Source organism: Mauremys mutica, chromosome 1 (genome assembly GCF_020497125.1).
Source record: "Mauremys mutica isolate MM-2020 ecotype Southern chromosome 1, ASM2049712v1, whole genome shotgun sequence".
Taxonomy (NCBI): domain Eukaryota; kingdom Metazoa; phylum Chordata; order Testudines; family Geoemydidae; genus Mauremys; species Mauremys mutica.
Genome location: NC_059072.1, coordinates 84,907,755 through 84,927,760, shown reverse-complemented (window position 1 = coordinate 84,927,760; position 20,006 = coordinate 84,907,755). Strand labels below are relative to the sequence as shown.

Genomic DNA, 20,006 nt, shown 5'->3' with positions numbered 1-20,006 from the left:
TGAGGGCTGTGGGGCTGAGGATGAGGGGTTCATGATGCAGGAGGGGGCTCAGGGCTAGGGAAGAGGGTTGGGCTGTGGGGTGAGGGCTGTGGATGAGAGGTTCATGCTGCGGGGGGGCTCAGGGCTGGGGCAGAGGATTAGGGTGTGGGGGGATGAGGGCTCTGGCTGGGGGATGAGGGGTTCATGATGCAGGAGGGGGCTCAGGGCTAGGGCAGAGGTTTGGGAGGTGGGGTGAGGGCTGTGGGGCTGAGGATGAGGGGTTCATGATGTGGGGGGGCTCAGGGCTGGAGCAGAGGATTAGGGTGTGGGGGGATGAGGGTTCTGGCTGGGGATGAGGGGTTCATGCTGTGGGGGAGGCTCAGGACTGGGGCAGAGGATTAGGGTGCAGAGGGATGAGGGTTGGGGCTGAGGATGAGGGGTTCATGCTGCAGGGGGCTCGGGGCTGAGGATTAGGGTGCAGGGTGATGAGGGGTTCATGATGTGGGGGCGCTCAGGGCTGGGACTGAGGATTAGGGTGCAGGGGATGAGGGCTCTGGCTGGGGCTGAGGATTAGGGTGCAGGGGGATGAGGGGTTCATGATGTGGGGGCGCTCAGGGCTGGGGCTGAGGATTAGGGTGCGGGGGGCATGAGGGGTTCATGCTGTGGGGGGGCTCAGGGCTGGGGCAGAGGATTAAGGTGCGAGGGGATGAGGGTTCTGGCTGGGGCTGGGGGATGAAGGGTTCATGATGCGGGGGGGCTCAGGGCTGGTGCTGAGGATTAGGGTGTGGGGGGATGAGGGCTCTGGCTGGGGCTGAGGATTAGGGTGCGGGGGGACGAGGGCTCTGGCTGGGGCTGAGGGTTTGGGGCGTTGGAGAGGCTCAGGGTAAGAGCAGCCTGCCTTGCCATTAGTGAATGGCAGACGCTAGGACCCTACGGCAGCAGACAGCAGTTCTGCTGGGAGCCCTGCCGCAGCACAGAGCAGGCAGGGGAGAGGCGCGCTGCTTTCTGTCAGGCAGGGACGCAATGTGGCACGGCGGGGGGGGGACACGCGTGGGGGGTGGTGGTGGCAGGCGGGGGCTGGGACCTGCTCCAGGCAGGGGCGGGGCGGGGGGGGGGAGACCTGCGGGGGCCGGGGCCCGATCCAGGTAGGGCTGGGGGAGAGACCCAGCTCCAACTATTGCTGGAGCAGGGCACCCGGCCCTGAATATTCCTGGAGCCCGAGCACCGCATACAGATATAACCTGCCGCCTATGAGTGCAGTAGCAGCGGGGCTCCGGCGGTGCTTTAAAGGGTCCAGGGCTCCAGCTGTTGCGGGGAGCCCGGGCCCTTTAAATCACTGCCGGAGCCCTGCTGCCACCACCCCGGGGATGCAGCAGCGGGGCTCCGCCGGTGATTTAAAGGGCCTGGGGCTCCCTGCGGCTGGAGCCCCGGGCTCTTTAAATCACCGCTGCAGCCCTGCCACTGCTACCCCAATATAACGGTGTTTCACCTATAACGTGGTAGGGATTTTTGGCTCCCCCCGACCGTGTTATATCGGGGTAGAGGTGTAGTTTATTCAGTGGCACAATTAGCTCTTCATTGCTGGGAACTCAGTAATGATATGCCATCTTACATTACACAAAGTTCACCAACTCTAAAGAGCTACTTTCATAAAAGCAGTTTAAGTCAGATGGGTAAGAGAACACATTTTTGCAGGCTTATATGAAAACACTGAAGAATGGACAGTAAAATTAACCATAAAGAATAACCTGTTGTTTTAATGTTAAAATGGTAATTGTTATTCCTGTTCAGGTGAGGAGTAGGATGGGAAGAAAATAATGTTTAACTTTAAATTGAACCTTCAGAGACTAAAATCAATATATATGGCATCTTTCAGAGTAGCAGCCGTGTTAGTCTGTATCCGCAAAAAGAACAGGAGTACTTGTGGCACCTTAGAGACTAACATCTGAAGAAGTGAGCTGTAGCCCACGAAAGCTTATGCTGAAATAAATTTGTTAGTCTCTAAGGTGCCAAAAGTACTCCTGTTCTTTTTGTGTATATATGGCATCGCTACTGTAGACTCTACACTTCCAACTGTTGAAGCTTGTTGTGAATGATATAATGTGAGTATATAGTGTGACAAAGTTCCTCCTCTGCCTTGGTGGGTCCGGTGCTTAGAGGCAGATTTGCTTGCCTCAGAGATTCACTGAAGCCCTCAGTTTGGCCACTTTTCCTAGTGGCTCAAACCTCCGTCCACTCAGCTAACCTCATCACTGGCTAGCATGGGGAAAACAGAGAACAATTCCCACAGTCTCTGTGTTCCACCTAGTGGATTGGGGACAGGCGAGATCCCTTTCAATTTAGACCTTCCCTTCTGGTGTTTCTCACAGACGAGATCAACTCCTCCTGTGTCTGATCAGGGGATGGGGGGAACCCGGGTCCACCCTCTACACCGGGTTCCAGCCCAGGGCCCTGTGGATAGCAGCTGTCTACAATGTTCCCTGTATCAGCTGTGTGACAGCTACAACTCCCTGGGCTACTTCCCCAGGGCCTTCCCCCAGCACCGTTTTTATCCTCACAACAGGATCTTCCTCCTGAAGCCTGATCATGCTTGAACTCTTCACTCCTCCAGCAGCCCATCTACTCACTCACTCACTCCCTGCTCCTTGCATGCCCCCATCCCTTACTAACTGATGGGAGGTCCTTTTTAAACCAGGTGTCCTGATTAGCCTGCCTGCCTTAATTGATTCTAGAAAGTTCTTAATTGGCTCCAGGTGTCTTGATTAGCTTGTCTGTCTTAATTGGTTCTAGCAGGTTCCTGATTGCTCTATGACAGCCCCTGCTCTGGTCACTCAGGGAACAGAAAATTGTTCATCCAGTGACCAGTATATTTTCCTTCTACCAGACTCCTGTACCTCACTGGTCTGGGTCTGTCACAATAGCTTTATTTAGGTTTGAGGCTTGGAATTTTTTTTAATCAACTATACAAAAACAATCTCCAATTTGCATCTCAAACAAGGGGAAAAACTTGTAGGGAAAAGCTCCAGACCCAGCTTGATGAATAACCACCTCAAAGAGTTTATTAGGAGTAAGCAAAAGACCTACAGTGAATGGAAGAAGGGATTGACCAGCAAAGAAAGCTACATTTTGGAGGTTTAAAAAATGTAGAAATAAAATGACAGTAGCTAAAAGTCAAGCTGAATTAGCTCATGTCAAGGAAAGTAAATAACAAGAGGATTTTCAGTTATATAAATACAAAGAAAATAAGGAAGGATGAGGTTGGGACTCTATGCAGTGTGGATAGGAAGGGAATTATACATAATCTAGGTATAGCCCAAAATCTAAATGAATGTGTTGCCTTTGTTTTCAATAAAGATGATAATATGGAACATAGGCATGAATACAACACAGCTGATGAAAATGAGTATATAGAAATGGAAATTACCACATGTGACTTGGAAGGAAAATTTAAAGAGCTTAATGTGCTCAAATTGGGGGTGGACTGTATCATTTCCATCCCAGAATACTGAAGGAATTGGCACATGAAATTGCTAGTCCAGTAGCAAGGATATTTAATAAATCTATCTATTTGTGGGCAATACCATATGGACAATAACTAACACTGTACTTATATTTAAGAAAGGGGGGAGGGGATAAGTGATCTGGGCAATTACAGACCTGTTAGTCGGACCTCAGTAGTATGCAAGGTTTAGAGCAAATTGTGAAGGAAAGAATAATGAAGTTCATGGAGGTAAATGGTAATGGGGATGTAATGCAACATGGGTTTACAAAAGGTAAATTATGCCAGGCTAACCTGACTTCCTTCTTTGGCCTGGTCTACACTAGGAGTTTATGTCGAATTTAGCAGCGTTAATTCGAATTAACCCTGCACCCGTCCACACAACGAAGCTATTTAGTTCGACATAGAGATCTCTTTAGTTCGATTTCTGTACTCCTCCCCGACGAGGGGAGTAGCGCTAAATTCGACATGGCCATGTCGAATTAGGCTAGGTGTGGATGGAATTCGACGCTAATAGCTCCGGGAGCTATCCCACAGTGCACCACTCTGTTGACGCTCTGGACAGCAGTCCGAGCTCGGATGCTCTGACCAGCCACACAGGAAAACCCCGGAAAAATTTGAATTCCTTTTCCTGTCTGGCCAGTTTGAATCTCATTTCCTGTTTGGACATCGTGGCGAGCTCAGCAGCACTGGCAGCGATGCAGAGCTCTCCAGCAGAGGAGTCCATGCAATCTCAGAATAGAAAGAGGGCCTCAGCATGGACTGACCGGGAAGTCTTGGATCTGATCGCTGTGTGGGGCGATGAGTCTGTGCTTTCGGAGCTGCGCTCCAAAAAACGGAATGCAAAGACCTACGAGAAGGTCTCCAAAGCCATGGCACTCACAGGATACAGCCAGGATACAACGCAGTGCTGCGTGAAAATCAAGGATCTGAGACAAGGCTACCAAAAAATCAAAGCGGCAAACGGACGCTCCGGATCCCAGCCCCAGACATGTCGCTTCTACGAGGCACTGCATTCCATTCTCGGTGGGTCTGCCACCACTGCCCCACCAGTGTGCGTGGACTCTGACGATGGGATAGTGTCGACGGCCGGTTCCTCGGCGATGTTCGCGGACGGGGAAGATGAGGAAGGAGATGAGGAGGACGAGGCAGTCGACAGCGCTTACAACGCTGATTTCCCCGACAGCAAGGATCTCTTCATCACCCTCACGGAGATCCCCTACCAACCCTCCCCGGCCATTAACCCGGACCCTGAATCAGGGGAAGGATCAGTCGGTAAGTGCTTTAAACATGTAAACATTTATTTTTAATGGAACAGGAATCTGAACTATGTGAAAAGAAGGTCAATATATATGGGGATAGAACAGAAATCCTCTTGGGAGATCTCCACAAAGCTCTCCTGGAGGTAATCGAAAAGCCTACGCATGAGGTTCCTGGGGAGAGCTGCCTTATCGGGTGCTCCGTGGTAGGACACTTTTCCGCGCCAGGCTATCATCAGGTACTCTGGGAGCATTGCCTCCATGAGCATGGCAGCATAGGCCCCTGGTTTGTGCTGGCTTTCACGCAGCATGCGCTGTCAGTGATTCTCCTCAGGGTGATCTCGCTCGGCGACTCCTGCATTGAATTAGGGTAATGTTAGTATTGGGAATGCTTCACTGTTCCTTTGCATAACAATAAGCGTCGGTTTACAGCCACGTGGTGGAGGCTGCAGAGCGGCAGCATACAGGGATCTTTCCCGGGGACAGCCGCGAGGGGGTGGAACAGGGGCAGAGTTCATGCTTTCCGGATTGCCTGCAGCAGGAGGGCACTGCTATACATTAAGTTTTAAGCAGCCAAAAGTCTACGGCTTACCACGCCTGCCTGCTCCACGGATTCTGCTGTCCTGCCCCGCTTGTCTGATCTCCAGTGCAAGGCCCCAGGCAATGAATGCGAAGGCCGAAAATTCGAACTTGTCCTGAGTGCGCATAAGATAGGTGCTGTGCATGGTCTTGTTCACAGAGGCAGACTAGACTAGACTATGTTCATTGTTCGCAAAAATGTTCATTGTTCGCAAAAATGTATCTTTGTAAGGAATTCACTCCCCTTTTCCCTTGCTGTCGGGGAAATCAGCGTTGTAAGCGCTGTCGACTGCCTCGTCCTCCTCATCTCCTTCCTCATCTTCCCCGTCCGCAAACATCGCCGAGGAACCGGCCATCGACACTATCCCATCGTCAGAGTCCACGCACACTGGTGGGGCAGTGGTGGCAGACCCACCGAGAATGGAATGCAGAGCCCCGACTGTCTCCTGACCTGCCCGCGCAGATTAGGCGGCGAAAGAAAAGGACACGGGATGAGATGTTCGCTGAACTTATGGGCTGCTCCCGAGCCGAGGCGGCCCAACAGAGCCAGTGGAGGGAGAACATGTCTCAGTACCAGCACTCACACAGCGAACAGGAGGATAGGTGGCGTCAAGAGGACCAGCAGGCGACTCAAACGGGGCTTGGACTAATGAGGGAGCAAACGGACACGCTCCGGCGCCTTGTGGATGTTCTGCAGGACCGCAGGCAGGAGGACAGAGCCCCCCTGCAGTGTATCTGCAACCGCCCTCCCCTGCCACAAAGTCCCATACCCCCCTCACCCAAAGTAACAAGCAGGAGGGGCGCCAGGGGCCGTGAAAACTGTCACTCCACCCCTGCAGAGTGCTCAATTACAGGAAGGCTCTCATTCCCTAAATTTTGAGAAGTCCTTTCCTTCCTGCCTCACCCAAGCCCCCATCCCAGTTTCATCCCCTAACTGTCTAGTTGATTATTAAAAATACTTTGCTGTTAATTACTGTTTCTGTCATGTTCTTGTACAGAAGACTGTGTTTGAAGAGGGGGGGAAGGGGGTTGGTAATTGCATAGGACAATCACCTTTACCAGGGTTCAGACACGGGGGCAGGATCAGCAGCAGGTCACACACACAGTGCAGTCAGTAGGCACCCTGGTCAGTCTGGGAGGTGGTTTTCATGTTCTGTGTGGGTGGGTGGGGGGTACGCGACTTTGTGGCGGGGGAGGGCGGTTACAGATCTTATGCAGCGGTCCTTGTCCTGGACCACAGAGCCACGCAGCAGGGGAATCTGTAACTGTCCTCCCCTGCCAAAAGGTCACATAGCCCCCACACACAGAGTCCCGAAAAGGATGGATGGCAGGCTCCGTTGAAACAACCAGTCTGGCACTGCAGACCGCTCTAGGAGCAGGAGCCTGTCATTCCTCGAGTTTAGAAGCAGTCTTTACATCACTACACACCCTACCCACCACAGTCTGCGTCCCAGTTTCAACCCTTTAACGCGAAGTCATTAATAGAGAAAACGTTGTTAATTAACAATGTTCCATGTATTTTATTTTTAAACGTGTGTTGGAAGGGGGGAAACGGGGTGAACGGGGTATGTAACTGCAGAGGATAGTCAACAGTAACTGGGTAAAGAAACAGGGGCAGGTTCAGCTTCTCTGTAAAGAAACTGAACAGTCACAGGTCACGCTGCTCGCTGAGGATCCTAGCTTTCAAAGCCTCCCGGATGCACAGCGCTTCCCGCTGGGCTCTTCTAATCACACGGCTGTCTGGCTGAGCATAATCAGCAGCCAGGCGATTTGCCTCAACCTCCCATCCCGCCATAAAGGTCTCCCCCTTGCTCTCACAGAGATTGTGGAGCACACAGCAAGCTGCAATAACAACGGGGATATTGGTTTCGCTGAGATCCGAGCGAGTCAGTAAGCTTCTCCATCTCCCCTTGAGACGCCCGAAAGCACACTCCACCACCATTCTGCACTTGCTCAGCCAGTAGTTGAAGAGTTCCTTGTCACTGACCAAGGCGCCTGTATAGGGCTTCATGAGCCAGGGCATTAGCGGGTAGGCTGGGTCCCCGAGGATCACTATAGGCATCTGCACATCCCCAACAGTTATTTTGTGGTCCGGGAAGAAACTACCTTCCTGCAGGCGTCTAAACAGACCAGAGGTCCTGAAAACACGCGCATCATGAACCTTGCCTGGCCACCCGACGTTGATGTTGGTAAAGCGTTCCCTATGGTCCACCAGTGCTTGCAGCACCATTGAAAAGTAGCCCTTTCGGTTAATATACTGGCTGGCCTGGTGGGCCGGTCCCAGGATAGGGATGTGAGTTCCATTTATAGCCCCACTGCAGTTTGGGAATCCCATCGCAGCGAAGCCATCTATGATGACCTGGACGTTTCCCAGGGTCACTACCTTTGAGAGCAGTAGCTCAACGATTGCATGGGCTACTTGCATCACAGCAACCCCCACGGTAGATTTGCCCATGCCAAAGTGGTTCGCTACTGACCGGTAGCTGTCTGGCATTGCAAGTTTCCAGAGGGCTATGGCCACTCGCTTCTGCACAGTCAGGGCTGCTCGCATCTGGGTGTCCTTGCGCTTCAGGGCAGGGGACAGCAACTCACAGAGTTCAAGGAAAGTGCCCTTACGCATGCGAAAGTTTCGCAGCCACTGTGATTCATCCCAGACCTGCAGCACTATGCACTCCCACCAGTCCGTGCTTGTTTCCCGGGCCCAGAATCGCCGTTCCACAGCATGAACATGACCCATTGCCACCATGATGTCCACGGCGCGGGGTCCCGTGCTCTGTGAGAGGTCTGTGCCACTCTCACACTTCATGTCCTCACCGCGCTGCTGGAGCCTCCTCACCCGATTTCTCAGCATCTGACAGTGGAAGAGGTGGACGATAAGGTGCGAGGAGTTGACAACGACCATAAGTGCAGCGATGATCACAGCGGGCTCCATGCTCGCAGTGCTGTGGCGTCCGCGCTGTCACTGACCATAAAAGTGCGCGAACAGATTTCCCGCCAGCGCTTTCAGGGAGGGAGGGCGGGAGTGACGGTTGAATGACGACAGTTACCCAAAACCACCCTCGACACATTTTTCCCCCCAGCAGGCATTGGGGGCTCGCCCCAGAATTCCAATGGGCAGCGGGGATTGCGGGAACTGTGGGATAGCTGCCCACAGTGCACCGCTTCCAATGTCGACGCTTGCCCCATTAGTGTGGACTCACAAAGTCGAATTACTGTCCTTAGTGTGGATACACACGTTCGACTTTGTAAGGTCGATTCCACAAATTCGAGTTAAGTTAAATCGAACTACTCTGGTAGTGTAGACATACCCTTTGAGAAAATAACTGATTTATTAGATAAGGGAAATGCAGTAGATCTAATATACTTGGACTGAAGTAAAACATCTGACACACTACTACATGGGAAATTACTAGCTAAATTGGAGAAGATGGGGATTAGTACAAGAAGGTGTAAGGTGGATAAGGAACTGGCTAAAGTGGAGAAGGCAACAGGTTGTGCTGAAAGGTGAAGAGGGAGATTACTAGTGAAGCTCCTCAAGATCAGTCTTGGGACCAATTTTATTCAATATTTTTCATTACTGGCCTTGGCACAAATATAACTGTGCTAAATTTGCTTATGATATTAAGTTGAGAGGCATCACCAAGGCAGAAGATGATCAGAATATTATATGGGAAAATCCTGATGACCTTAAAGGGAGGAAATTCAATATTACAAAGTGCAAAGTCATGGACTTAGAGTCTAATAATAAGAATTTCTGCTACAAGCTGGGGTTCATCGTTTGGAAGTGACAGAGATGGAGAGAGATATGTTGATCCATCACAGGATGACTATAAGCCACGAGTGTTACAAGGCTCTGAAAAAGACAAATGGAATCCTAGGATGTATTAGAGGAGGCATTTCCAGAAGAGATAGAGAATGCCACTGTACAAGACACTGATTAGATCTCATGTGGAATACAGTGTAAAAATTCTGGTCAGGTGCAGAGAAGAGATACTAGGATGACTGGGGGCATGGAGGGACTATCTTATGAGAGGAGATTCATAGATTTTAAGGCCAGAAGGAACCATTGTGATTATCTAGTCTGACCTCCTGCACATCACAGGCCACAGACCCTCACCCACCCTTTCCTGAAATAGACCCATATCTCTGGCTGAGCTACTGAAGTGCTCAAATCTTGATTTAAAGATTTAAAGTTACAGAGAATTCACCATTTAGGCTAGTTCAAACCGGCAAGTGACCATGCCCCATGCTGCAGAGGAAGATGAGCACCTCCCCCTCCTCCCGATCTCTGCCAATCTGACCTGGGGGAAATTCTTTCTCAATCCCAAATATATCGATCAGTTAGAACCTGAGCATGTGGGCAAGACCCAGCAGCCAGAGACCCTTTTTTCTGGAAAAGAATTCTCTGTAGTAACTCAGAGCCCTGCACATCTAGTGTCCAATCTCTGGCCAGCATGGAGATATTGCTGATAGCAGTCGCATATGCCATTAAAGGCAACTTCATCATACCATCTCCTCCATAAACATATCAAGCTCAGTCTTGAAACAAGTTAGGTTTTTTGCCCCCAATACTCTCCTTGGGAGGCTGTTCCTGAGCTTCACTCCTATGTTGGTTAGAAATCTTTGTCTAATTTCAAGCCTAAACATGTTAATGGGCAGTTTCTATCCATTTGTTCTTGTGCTAACATTGGCCCTTAACTTAAATCATTCCTCTCCCTCCCTGACAGCAATCATATCTTCCCTCAGCCTTCTTTTGGTTAGGCTAAACAAGCCACGCTCCTTAAGTCTCCTCTCATAAGGTAAGTTTTCCATTCCTCTGAGCATCCTAGTAGCCCTTCTCTCAACCTGTTCTAGTCCGAGTTCATCTTTATTAAACATGGGAGACCAGAATTGCACTCAGTATTCCAGATGAGGTCTCACCAGTGCCTTGTATAATAGTAATAACTCTTCTCTGTCTCTACTGAAAATATTTCACCTGATGTATCCTATGGTTGCACTGGCCTTTATTACAGCTGCATCACATTGACGGCTCATAGTTGCCCTGTGGTTGACCAATACACCCGTCTTTCTCTTCCTCTGTAAAAGCAGCAAAGAATCCTGTGGCACCTTATAGACTAACAGACGTTTGGGAGCATGAGCTTTCGTGGGTGAAACCCACTTCGTCGGACACTTGCATCCGACGAAGTGGGTATTCATCCACGAAAGCTCATGCTCCCAAACGTCTGTTAGTCTATAAGGTGCCACAGGATTCTTTGCTGCTTTTACAGATCCAGACTAACACAGCTACCTCTTTGATACTTTCTCTTCATCTGTCACTTCTAACTGATACATTCCCAGTTTATAGCAGAAAATCTTGTTAGTCCCTACGTTCAAAGTGCATGGTTATAATTTGTGTTGTTGCACTCTATATGATTTTATGAAAATATGCTAATGAGTGTGAATATAATGTAACTGGAATATGATTTATGCAAAAGATCTCTTGTAAAGTATCATTACAAAGCTTATAATCTACTGAGTGTGGTCATCATATTTGTATGTATCATTCTTGTATCTGAAACTAGAAATATGAACTATAACTCTGAGGGCCTATTGTAATTATGCAAAGTGTGGGCCATTAATGGTGGTTTGGAATCTTGATGGCTCCCATCAACCATGAAAATTGACTGTGGATGACTCTGTTTGCTTGCAGGCCTTCCTGTGTGTCAGGCTGGGAGGAATGAAGGCTTGAAGTCTTACAGTGACATGTGATCATGTCATCTGGTATTGAAATCCATCTTAAACCTGGGGCTTTTCCATTTAGAAGGAGGGGTGGGGACCCAGAGAGACAAAAGATTCCCACCTTGTGCCAAAGCTATATAAGGGGCTGGAACAGAACAAAAGTGGTTGCAATCATGAGAAATCCCCTAGCTACCACCTGAACTGGAACAAGGACTGTACCAGGGGAAAGGATTGTGCCCAGACTAGGAGGCGTCCCGTCTGTGATGGAAGCTTATTGAAACATCTGAGGTGAGGTTTTATCTGTATTCAGTTTTCGTACTATACTAGGCTTAGACTTGTGTGTTCTGTTTTATTTTATTTTGCTTGGTAATTCACTTTGTTCTGTCTGTTATTATTTGTAACCACTTAAATCCTACTTTTTGTATTTCATAAAATCACTTTTTACTCATTAATTAACCCAGAGTATGTATTAATACCTGTGGGGGGGCAAACAGCTGTGCATAGCTCTCTATCAGTGTTATAGAGGGCAAACAATTTATGAGTTTATCCTGTATAAACTTTATACAGGGTAAAATGGATTTATTTGGGGTTTGGACCCCATTGGGAGCTGGGCATCTGAGTGTTGGAAACAGGAACATTTCTTAACCTGTTTTCAGTTAAGCCTGCAGCCTTTGGAGAATGTTGTTCAGACCTGGGTCTGTGTTTGTAGCAGGCTAGCATGTCTGTCTCAAACCAGGCAGGGCACTGAAGTCGGGGAAAAACGGGCTCAGAGGTAGTCTCGGCACATCAGGTGGCAGTCCCAGAGGGGGTTTCTGTGATCCAACCTGTCACATGACTATTAAATATCATCCCATTTCTGTTACTCCAGTTTTCAAGGTCCTCCAAATCTTCTTGTATGATATTCTGGTCCTCCTCCATATTGGCAATACCTCCCAACTTTGTGCCATCCACAAATTTTATTAGCACACTCCTACACTTTGTGCCAAGGTCATTAATGAAAATGTTAAATAAGACTGGTCCCAAAATCAATCCTTGGGGAACTCCAGTAGTAACCACCTGCCAACCTGACTGTTCACCTTTCAGTATGACAGGTTAAGGTCTCCTAACGAGTTCCTTCCCCACCTTTCAGTTGTCATATTAATCCCCATCTTCTCCAATTTAACTAACAATTTCCTATGTGGAACTGTATTAAATGCTTTACTGAAATCCAGGTAAATTAGATTTACTGCATTTCCTTTGTCTAGAAAATCTTATCTTCTCAGAGAAAGAAATCAGGTTGGTCTGGCATGATCTATCTTTTGTAAAACTATGTTGTATTTTATCCCAACTACCTCTATGTCTTTAATTACTGTCTTTCAAAATTTGTTCTAAGACCTTGCATACAACTGAGGTCAAACTAGCAGGCCTATCATTTTCCAGATCACCTTTTCCCCCCCTTTCTTAAATATAGGTATTATATTTGCAATTCTCCAATCCTGGGATATGTTCCCCAAGTTTATGGATTCATGAAAAATCCTTGCTCTTGGTCTTACAATTTCATGTGCCAGTGCCTTTAATATTCTTGGATGGAGATTATCTGGGCCCCCTGATTTTGTCCCATTAAGTTGTTCAGGTTTTGCTTCAGCTTTCACCTTGGATGTGGTAATTTCTACTTCCACACTCTTGCTCCCATCAGACACCCTGCCATTGCCCCTTATTAAAAATCAAGGCAAAGTATTTGTTTAGGTGTTGACCCATACCTAAATTATCTTTAATCTCTACCCCATCCTCAGTGTTTAGTGGTCCCACTTCTTTACTTGTTTTCTTTTTATTTATATAGCTTGTACTATTGGTACTTTGTACAGAACCTTGTACTATTGGTTTTAATTTCCTTTGCAATGTCCAGTTCTGCTTAGCTTTTGGTATTTCTCACTTTATCCCACACTTTCTGATTTCCAAGAGTTAGCTTTCCTTGCTGATCCATCCCTTCTTCCATTCCTTGTAGGCGTTCTGTTTTCTCTTAACAATCTGTTGAGATGCTTGTTCATCCAGTTTGGTCTGCAACACTTCCCTATGAGTTTCTTCCCCTTGCTTTGGATGCAGGCTTCAGATAGTTTCTGCAACTTTGACTTACAGTAATTTCAAGTTTCTTCATATTCAGATGCTTGAGTTCTTCAGTTCAGTCAACTTCCCTAATTCCCTTATTTTATTAAAGTTTCTTTTGCAATCATGGAACCTAGTTCAAGACCTATTTTTGTTTCTCCTGGAAGAGCTTGGCTTATTTAAACTAGAAAAAAGAAGGCTTAGAGAGAGTATATGATTGCTCTCATCAGGGGGTGGGGGTGGGGAATAAACACCGGGGAGGGCTATTTAAGCTACAGGACAATGTTGACACAAGACCAAAATGATATAAACTGGCCATAAACAAATTCAGACTGGAAATCAGAAAGTTACTAATCATCAAAGGAGTGAGGTTCTGGAATATCCTCACAATAGGAGTTGTGGGGAGAAAAAACTAGATTAGTTTAAAGAGAGAGATGGATGAGTGGGATTGTATGATGGGGTTGTTTGTGATGGTGGGGGGGGGTCTCTTCCAATTCATATATTATGTTCTTAAAAGTATGCATCCGAAGAAGTGAGCTGCAGCTCATGAAAGCTCATGCTAAAATAAATTTGTTAGTCTTGAAGGTGCCACAAGTACTCCTGTTCTTTTTGCGGATACAGACTAACACGGCTGCTACTCTGAAACCTGTTAAAAGTTTATGTTTCAGGGCTTCTGCTGGCTTCCTGTAGGGTTCAAGAAAGGACACCTCTCACCCCCGCAATGTATTCTTGGATGGTTTTGTTTGGTCTACTTCCTCTAAAGCATCAGAGATAGTCATGTGAGATGAGATACTGATGGGCGGGCCAGGGCTCCAAAGAGGCATTGAGCATTCTCTCTCTCAGATGCTTGGCTGGCTGATTCTTGCTCACATGCTCAGAGTCTAACTGATCACTGTACGTGGGGTTGGGAAGGAATTTTCCCCTAGATTAGACTGGCAGTGACTTTGGGTTTTTTTTCTCCTTTCTCTGCAGCATTTTGCGCAGCTCACACACTGAGATAATCTGTGTATATTTCACTTATCAATTCTCTTCCATTGCAAGGACCTTGGGCATTGGTATACGTCAGTCCCTCCCATGCTCTGCCTGTTTCACATAATAGTTTAGGCTCCTGTGGAATGTAATACTTTGGATTTAGTGTATGGGTACTGGGTTTGTGTTGATGGCCTCTGATATGCAGGAGATCAGAGTAGATGATCTGATGGTCACTTCTGACCTTAAACTCTATGACTGTGAGATCTGGAGTGGACTAATTGCCATGTTTGTTTGCCACCTTTCAGTCCTGAATGGACTGACTCTAAAACTACCAACTCAGCTGGTCTAATATGCATATTTACAATTGTAACACACCTTTAAAAATAAGTTAAATCTGGAGCTAAACAACTCTGCAGTGTCCTCTTTAGACAAATAAATAGAATTAATTTTTTGAAGAAAATGTTTCATAATATTGTATGTAACACATAAAATATATACAAAACATACAATTCTGACAGGATAGAAGGTTTTTACAATCTGAATATGTGGTATTTTTGGTGTGACGCATGGGGATTTGACCAAGGGATAAGGCAAAAGTATTGGTCTTCTATCAAATAACACTGACATTTTCTTTAGCTTTTTATGAAAATTTTCATTTAAAATAACATTGTTTAATTGCTACTATTTTTCATGCTATAGACACAATGTACATTGGATGTAATTCACTTCTGTGCAGAGGATCAGCACAAAAGCCGGTGCAAAAATTAATTCCTTAAAATAAATCTTGAATAGGACTTAAGTGTTGCATGGGCTTTGTGCTAGCCCTGTGCACTGGTGTGAATTTCACCCTTGTAGAAAAGCTGGTAAGAAACAGAATATTTGGAGAGTCCACGAAGCTCTCCTTGAATGATGAGTGCAAGGCATGTCATGCAAGCGTGACAGGGAAATAATTTTTAAAACATACCTTTACAGGAACAGCAGCCAGACTAGCACCTGGTTTTTCTAAAAACTGCAGCTGTTTTGGAAAATCTTCAAGACAACATGTTGAATAAATATACAGATGTTTTTTAAGGAAAAAATGCATTTCTGCTAAACGTAGAACAATTCCTGTATCAAAAACAGAAGTGAACAGTGCATCTTCCATAGAAAATGATCCAGGTGTTGATTTGGAGACAGCTTTGGAAAGAGAAAATCTTCATTAATTTACCATTTGCTAATTAGAAATATAGACTTTCTATGACTGCTTGGCATTTATAAATCCAAAACATATAATAAATTTAAATAAATTCAGCAATGAATCTGTAAATTTTGTTTGCAGAATTCCTAAATTGATGGTTCTTAATTGTTATTGTTTATTTGAATTGTTGTAGCACCTTCGAAGCCACAGTTATGGACCAGGGCTGTCTGTAGCTGAACAAACATAACAAAAGTAGCTTAAGAATCCATACAATTCTGTGACAGACTAGAGCATCTACCTCCCAGTTGGTGCTTGCAGAAAGAAACACTTTCTGAGGTGATTATTTTAAGAGTTGCTCAGTGGAAGGAAGAATCCATCTCCCCCAGGAGCTCAGTTAGGGCTTACCCTGAGACAACAGCTGAGGCGGAACAAAACCACCCCTGGAGCTTGGGATGTAATGTTTTTAAGTGCAACTCTCACTATCACCTTGACAATCGAATATTTACTTAGGCCTCTGTAATTAAAAACAAACAGTTTGAAAATGAAATAGCTTACTGAAATAAAAATGAGAAATCAATTTCAAGAGACCCATTTAGTGATGCAAAAGAGACATAATATGGTAGTCTGAGTCTACATTCATTTACAGTGGTTTTACACTAGCATAACCCCATTGACTTCAGTGACGTTTCTCCTGATTTACACAGTGCAAAAGAGCTCAGAATCAGGCTCAGTATCAGGTATTTGGAGTTAGTCTCAGAGAATAATTCCCCTAATTCCCCTGGCATCAAGAAAAAAAAAAAAGCAAAATTGACAGTTCATACCAAAGAGAGGGCTCATGTTATGTCTTATTAAGTAATTATGGTAGCGGATTAAATGGACCCATGTTATAGTTTGTTTCCTCTGGATGTCCTTGGAGATATTATATTCTGTTCCTTCACTTTCTATTTGGTCCTTTTCACTTTGTATGATTTCTTCATTTTTGATAGAAGAGGCCATAAGGTTTTTATAGCGAACCTCATATCCATCTGCAAATGCAAAAACAATTAAATCTAACTCGCACCCATTTTATTCAACCTCCCAATTTGCAAGTTTAAAAGCTAAGGTGTACTTCACAGCAGAAGGAAACTAAAATGCACACCAAAAGGGAATTTTATTTTCAATGCTATTTCTGAGTCTTGCGCTGAACTTTATCTTCTGCAGCTGAAATGCCATTTGTGACCCCAGCAATGTGGCTATACAAGGGAAGTGACTATAAAGCCCTTTCCAGCCTGCTTTCGTATTTGTTTACCAGTCAGGAGAAAATGTTTTTAACATTCAATATTTTAACATCAGGAGCCAGATTCTGCCTGGTCCTTATGTGAATTCAAGCTGGGGTGGGAGGCAGGAGGAGAGGCACATAGCACCTTCAACCTCTTTGTGTGGCCCACATGAGGGGCAGGCAAAACTGCAGTTCCTGTGCTCAGGGGAGCACAGTCCCCTGAGGACATGGAGACTGAAGACACAAACAGTTTGGGAAGGAGGAGGAGGAATATGTTCCCACCCTTTTCTGCACCAGCCTGGGGAGCAGGCTGTACCCAATAAAGGATGGGGGGTAGGCAGTAGGTACACTGTCCTTGAGCTAGAAAACTCCTGAAAGTAATGACTCCTCTCTGGGCCCTATAAGACAGTGTGACTTCTCTTACTCTGGGCTGTGCCTAACAGATGTGAATTAGCTCCAGAGTGCATATAGTTTTCGATATGATTCTTCCATTATGTCATATTAGGCCATTCCACATTTCCATGTTTTGGCTTTTGCCTTTAGTGTCTCTGATCGTCCCATTGATAGTGCACAGGCAGACTGCTAGGTGGGTGTAGAACACTACTGATCTCAATAGGATTTGATCTGCGTACAGCATGTGCAATCCACTGCAGGATCAGACTTTGACTTTTCATTTTCACTGTGCAGTAGGTTCTAAACCCAACCTAATAAGACCATTATAATAAAAATCACTCTGTTCCAGTTATTTCTGATTTTTGATCTTTTGTTTAAGATCTCTTGTTTTACTTAATCCATGACAAACTCAAAAAGCACATTGGCCAATCTTATTTCTTTCTTTTAATGAAACCGTTTAAAGGCCAGGTTACTTGTACAATGTATGAGTCTCTGACCCTCCTTATAGAACTTTATCCTGATTTTGCAAGTGCACTGAATATTGAACTCCGTGAAACCAGTTGGGCATCCTTCTCCCAGAATACTTGCAAGACCAAGCTCCTTTTTTGTTATTTCAACCCTTAGGAGTGATAGCTGGTGAGACAGTCTCCTGCATGAAACTCCTTTGCCAACTTCAAAAAGGAAATAACTGACTGTAAAGTTCAGGGGGCACAATCTATACTCAGCAGGGAGTGGAGCAGAATGATCAGTGAGGCCTACACTCTACCCTGCTACTGCTGCCCTCCAGGGTAAGAAAAACTCTAAGAGCTAGGGAAGTTTCAACAGTTTTGCCAGTCTTGAGCTAAGGAACTAAGATCCAGAAGTGAGAATCATGCACAGATGCTATCTTTAAAGAAGCTATTGTTAGCACAAAGCTCTCAGCACAAAAGAGAATGTAATCCGCACAATGCAACAGTAGAGATGGGGTAGTGAATACTCAGAGTATTAACACTTCTATTTCAGCACACAACACAGGGAATCCTTGCATCTGCAGGCCTGGCAACACTATTTGAACTATGCCTGATTCAGTCTCTTTTCCAATTCCTTGCTGTTTTCAAAGCCTACAAAATCTACCTCTACATTCTTGTCTGTCTCTTACAACCATTCAAAAAAACCTTTGGCATTAATTCCCAGTGACAATCTCCCAAACAACAGTTTATGCTAATTATGTGTGCATATAGAAAAATAAGTAAGCCCTCCATTTTCATTGTTAAAGATCATTTCATTGTTAATTGTAAAAACAGAATTTAAAATGCCCACACTGTATATAAGTGAAATTTTAACAATTTCCCTCATTAGTGCCTCTAAATCTAATATTTTACATGCTGTGTTGCTCATTTTCATTTCAATTCTCCTTTTCATATTATGGCTTATTACTTCCTTTCTACATCCTCCATTCTCCTTTGTATTCCCTCTCAAAACAACCAGGACAAACACCTGCAACATTTGCTAAAAGAAAAATGATAAGCAATTGTCAGCAAATGGAACTCATGCCAGACAATTAAATTAATGGAAGGCTGTAGCACACAACCCATCTGTTTTTATAAACCCATCACAACACATCTATTTAACAGTGGTGTAGTAAGCAGTCATTGCTCCACTTCACCAACATGTATCAGACAAAATAATTCCATCTACAGTAGTCATTTGGAATAACTGAAATTAAGTCATTGGAACAGAATGTTATCACAGCATCAAGGTTTTCTGTTTCAAAAAATATAAACATCTCTGTTTTGCCTTGGTATTTACATAGCATTTCAAAATCATTGTTCCACAGCAACACTTTATTTCACTGAAATTATTTCTTAAATAAAAACTGCCATTTCATCATTTTAATGAGCTCCATTGTTTGCAGAATAATTTTAGAAATTGGAGAAAAATCTCCCTTTGTTAATTTTATCTTTTATTATTCAGTAAACATGGATAATTTTTTAACTTGTTTCTCAAATGGAGCTTGATTTTTAAGGAAATCTTTTTTGTTTACTTTTACTATGAGACTGATCTCTGTGTAGCTCTAGGAACAGGGTTTGTTATGAATCAACCAATGCAAGATCACAAAACATTATTTTTGGCTGGGTCTTACATAAAATCTACTGAATATATTTTTTTTATTTACTGGACTGGAAAGATAGTGTTGGATAGTGGTTGATTAATAGATATAATAGATTATAATTAGGGCTGCAGGTTTGTCACTGTGATTTTTCTGTCTGCCTGTGACTTTTCTGCCTGTCTGTGTGACTTTCCCAAAGGCTGGGTCACTGGCTCAGTGCATAGCGGAGGCCCAGGGAACAGTGGGAGGTAGGAGCTGGAGAGTGAACCTACCTCAGTCCAGTGAAGAGATATGAGGAGACTGGAAGTGAGCCTGCTCTGCATTCACCAGAGCATGCAGAGCAGGGGGAGGATAGGTGGGCCAAACTTCATTAAGTTGCATTATGACCTAGCATGTGGGGTCACAGCACCTCTCAGGTTTGGCTCACATGCCCCTCCATCATAATGGGGGAGATATGGGGTGGTCAAACCTGAGCAGTAACGCAACAGCTGGAGTGGGGCACTGGGCCCAACCCTGTGGAACAGCAGCTGCAGGAACCTCTGCTGCAGACTGAGCATGGGGCACCAGGCACAGTCCTGCAGGACAGGCACTGCAGGAGCTGCCACTGCCCAGGGTGAGTGCGAGGCAGGCTTCTTCTTTAGTCCCCTCTCCTTTCCTCGCAGAGTGGGATTAGGGTTGCAGTGCTGGGGCTACTGCAGGTGGGGTGGGGCAAGGAGGAAGGTATTTTTTTTAAATAAAAAAAATCAGGGAGCAGTCACAATAAATGCAGTCACTCATGACTTTTACTGAATTTACCATTTGTGCTCTAGGATTTTTTATAAAAAATGCCATGACTAATCTGCAGCCCTAATAACAGTTGGCCATGCTCCCTTGGTGATATGAACTGCTGGCAAGTGAGCTAGCTGGCACTATAACTATTAGGAGTGTAATTTGCCCTGCTCCTGTAAGGGTATACTGGGGAAGTGGCAGATGTTCCCTCTTCTTTAAGTCTTGTACTCAAG

General features: G+C 45.5%; 1 protein-coding gene across 2 annotated transcripts in view; it reads right to left on the bottom strand.

The window, feature by feature from the left end:
- The window catches only part of CFAP54 (cilia and flagella associated protein 54), a 220,844-nt gene that overhangs the window by 16,973 nt on the left and 183,865 nt on the right, over positions 1-20,006 (bottom strand). For both annotated transcript variants that reach the window (XM_045000813.1, XM_045000816.1), the window contains exons 63-64: positions 16,087-16,290; positions 15,053-15,264 (exon numbers count right to left, since the gene is read on the bottom strand). In XM_045000813.1, coding sequence (XP_044856748.1) covers positions 15,053-15,264; positions 16,087-16,290 — 416 coding nt within the window. The remainder of the gene's footprint in view (positions 1-15,052; positions 15,265-16,086; positions 16,291-20,006) is intronic.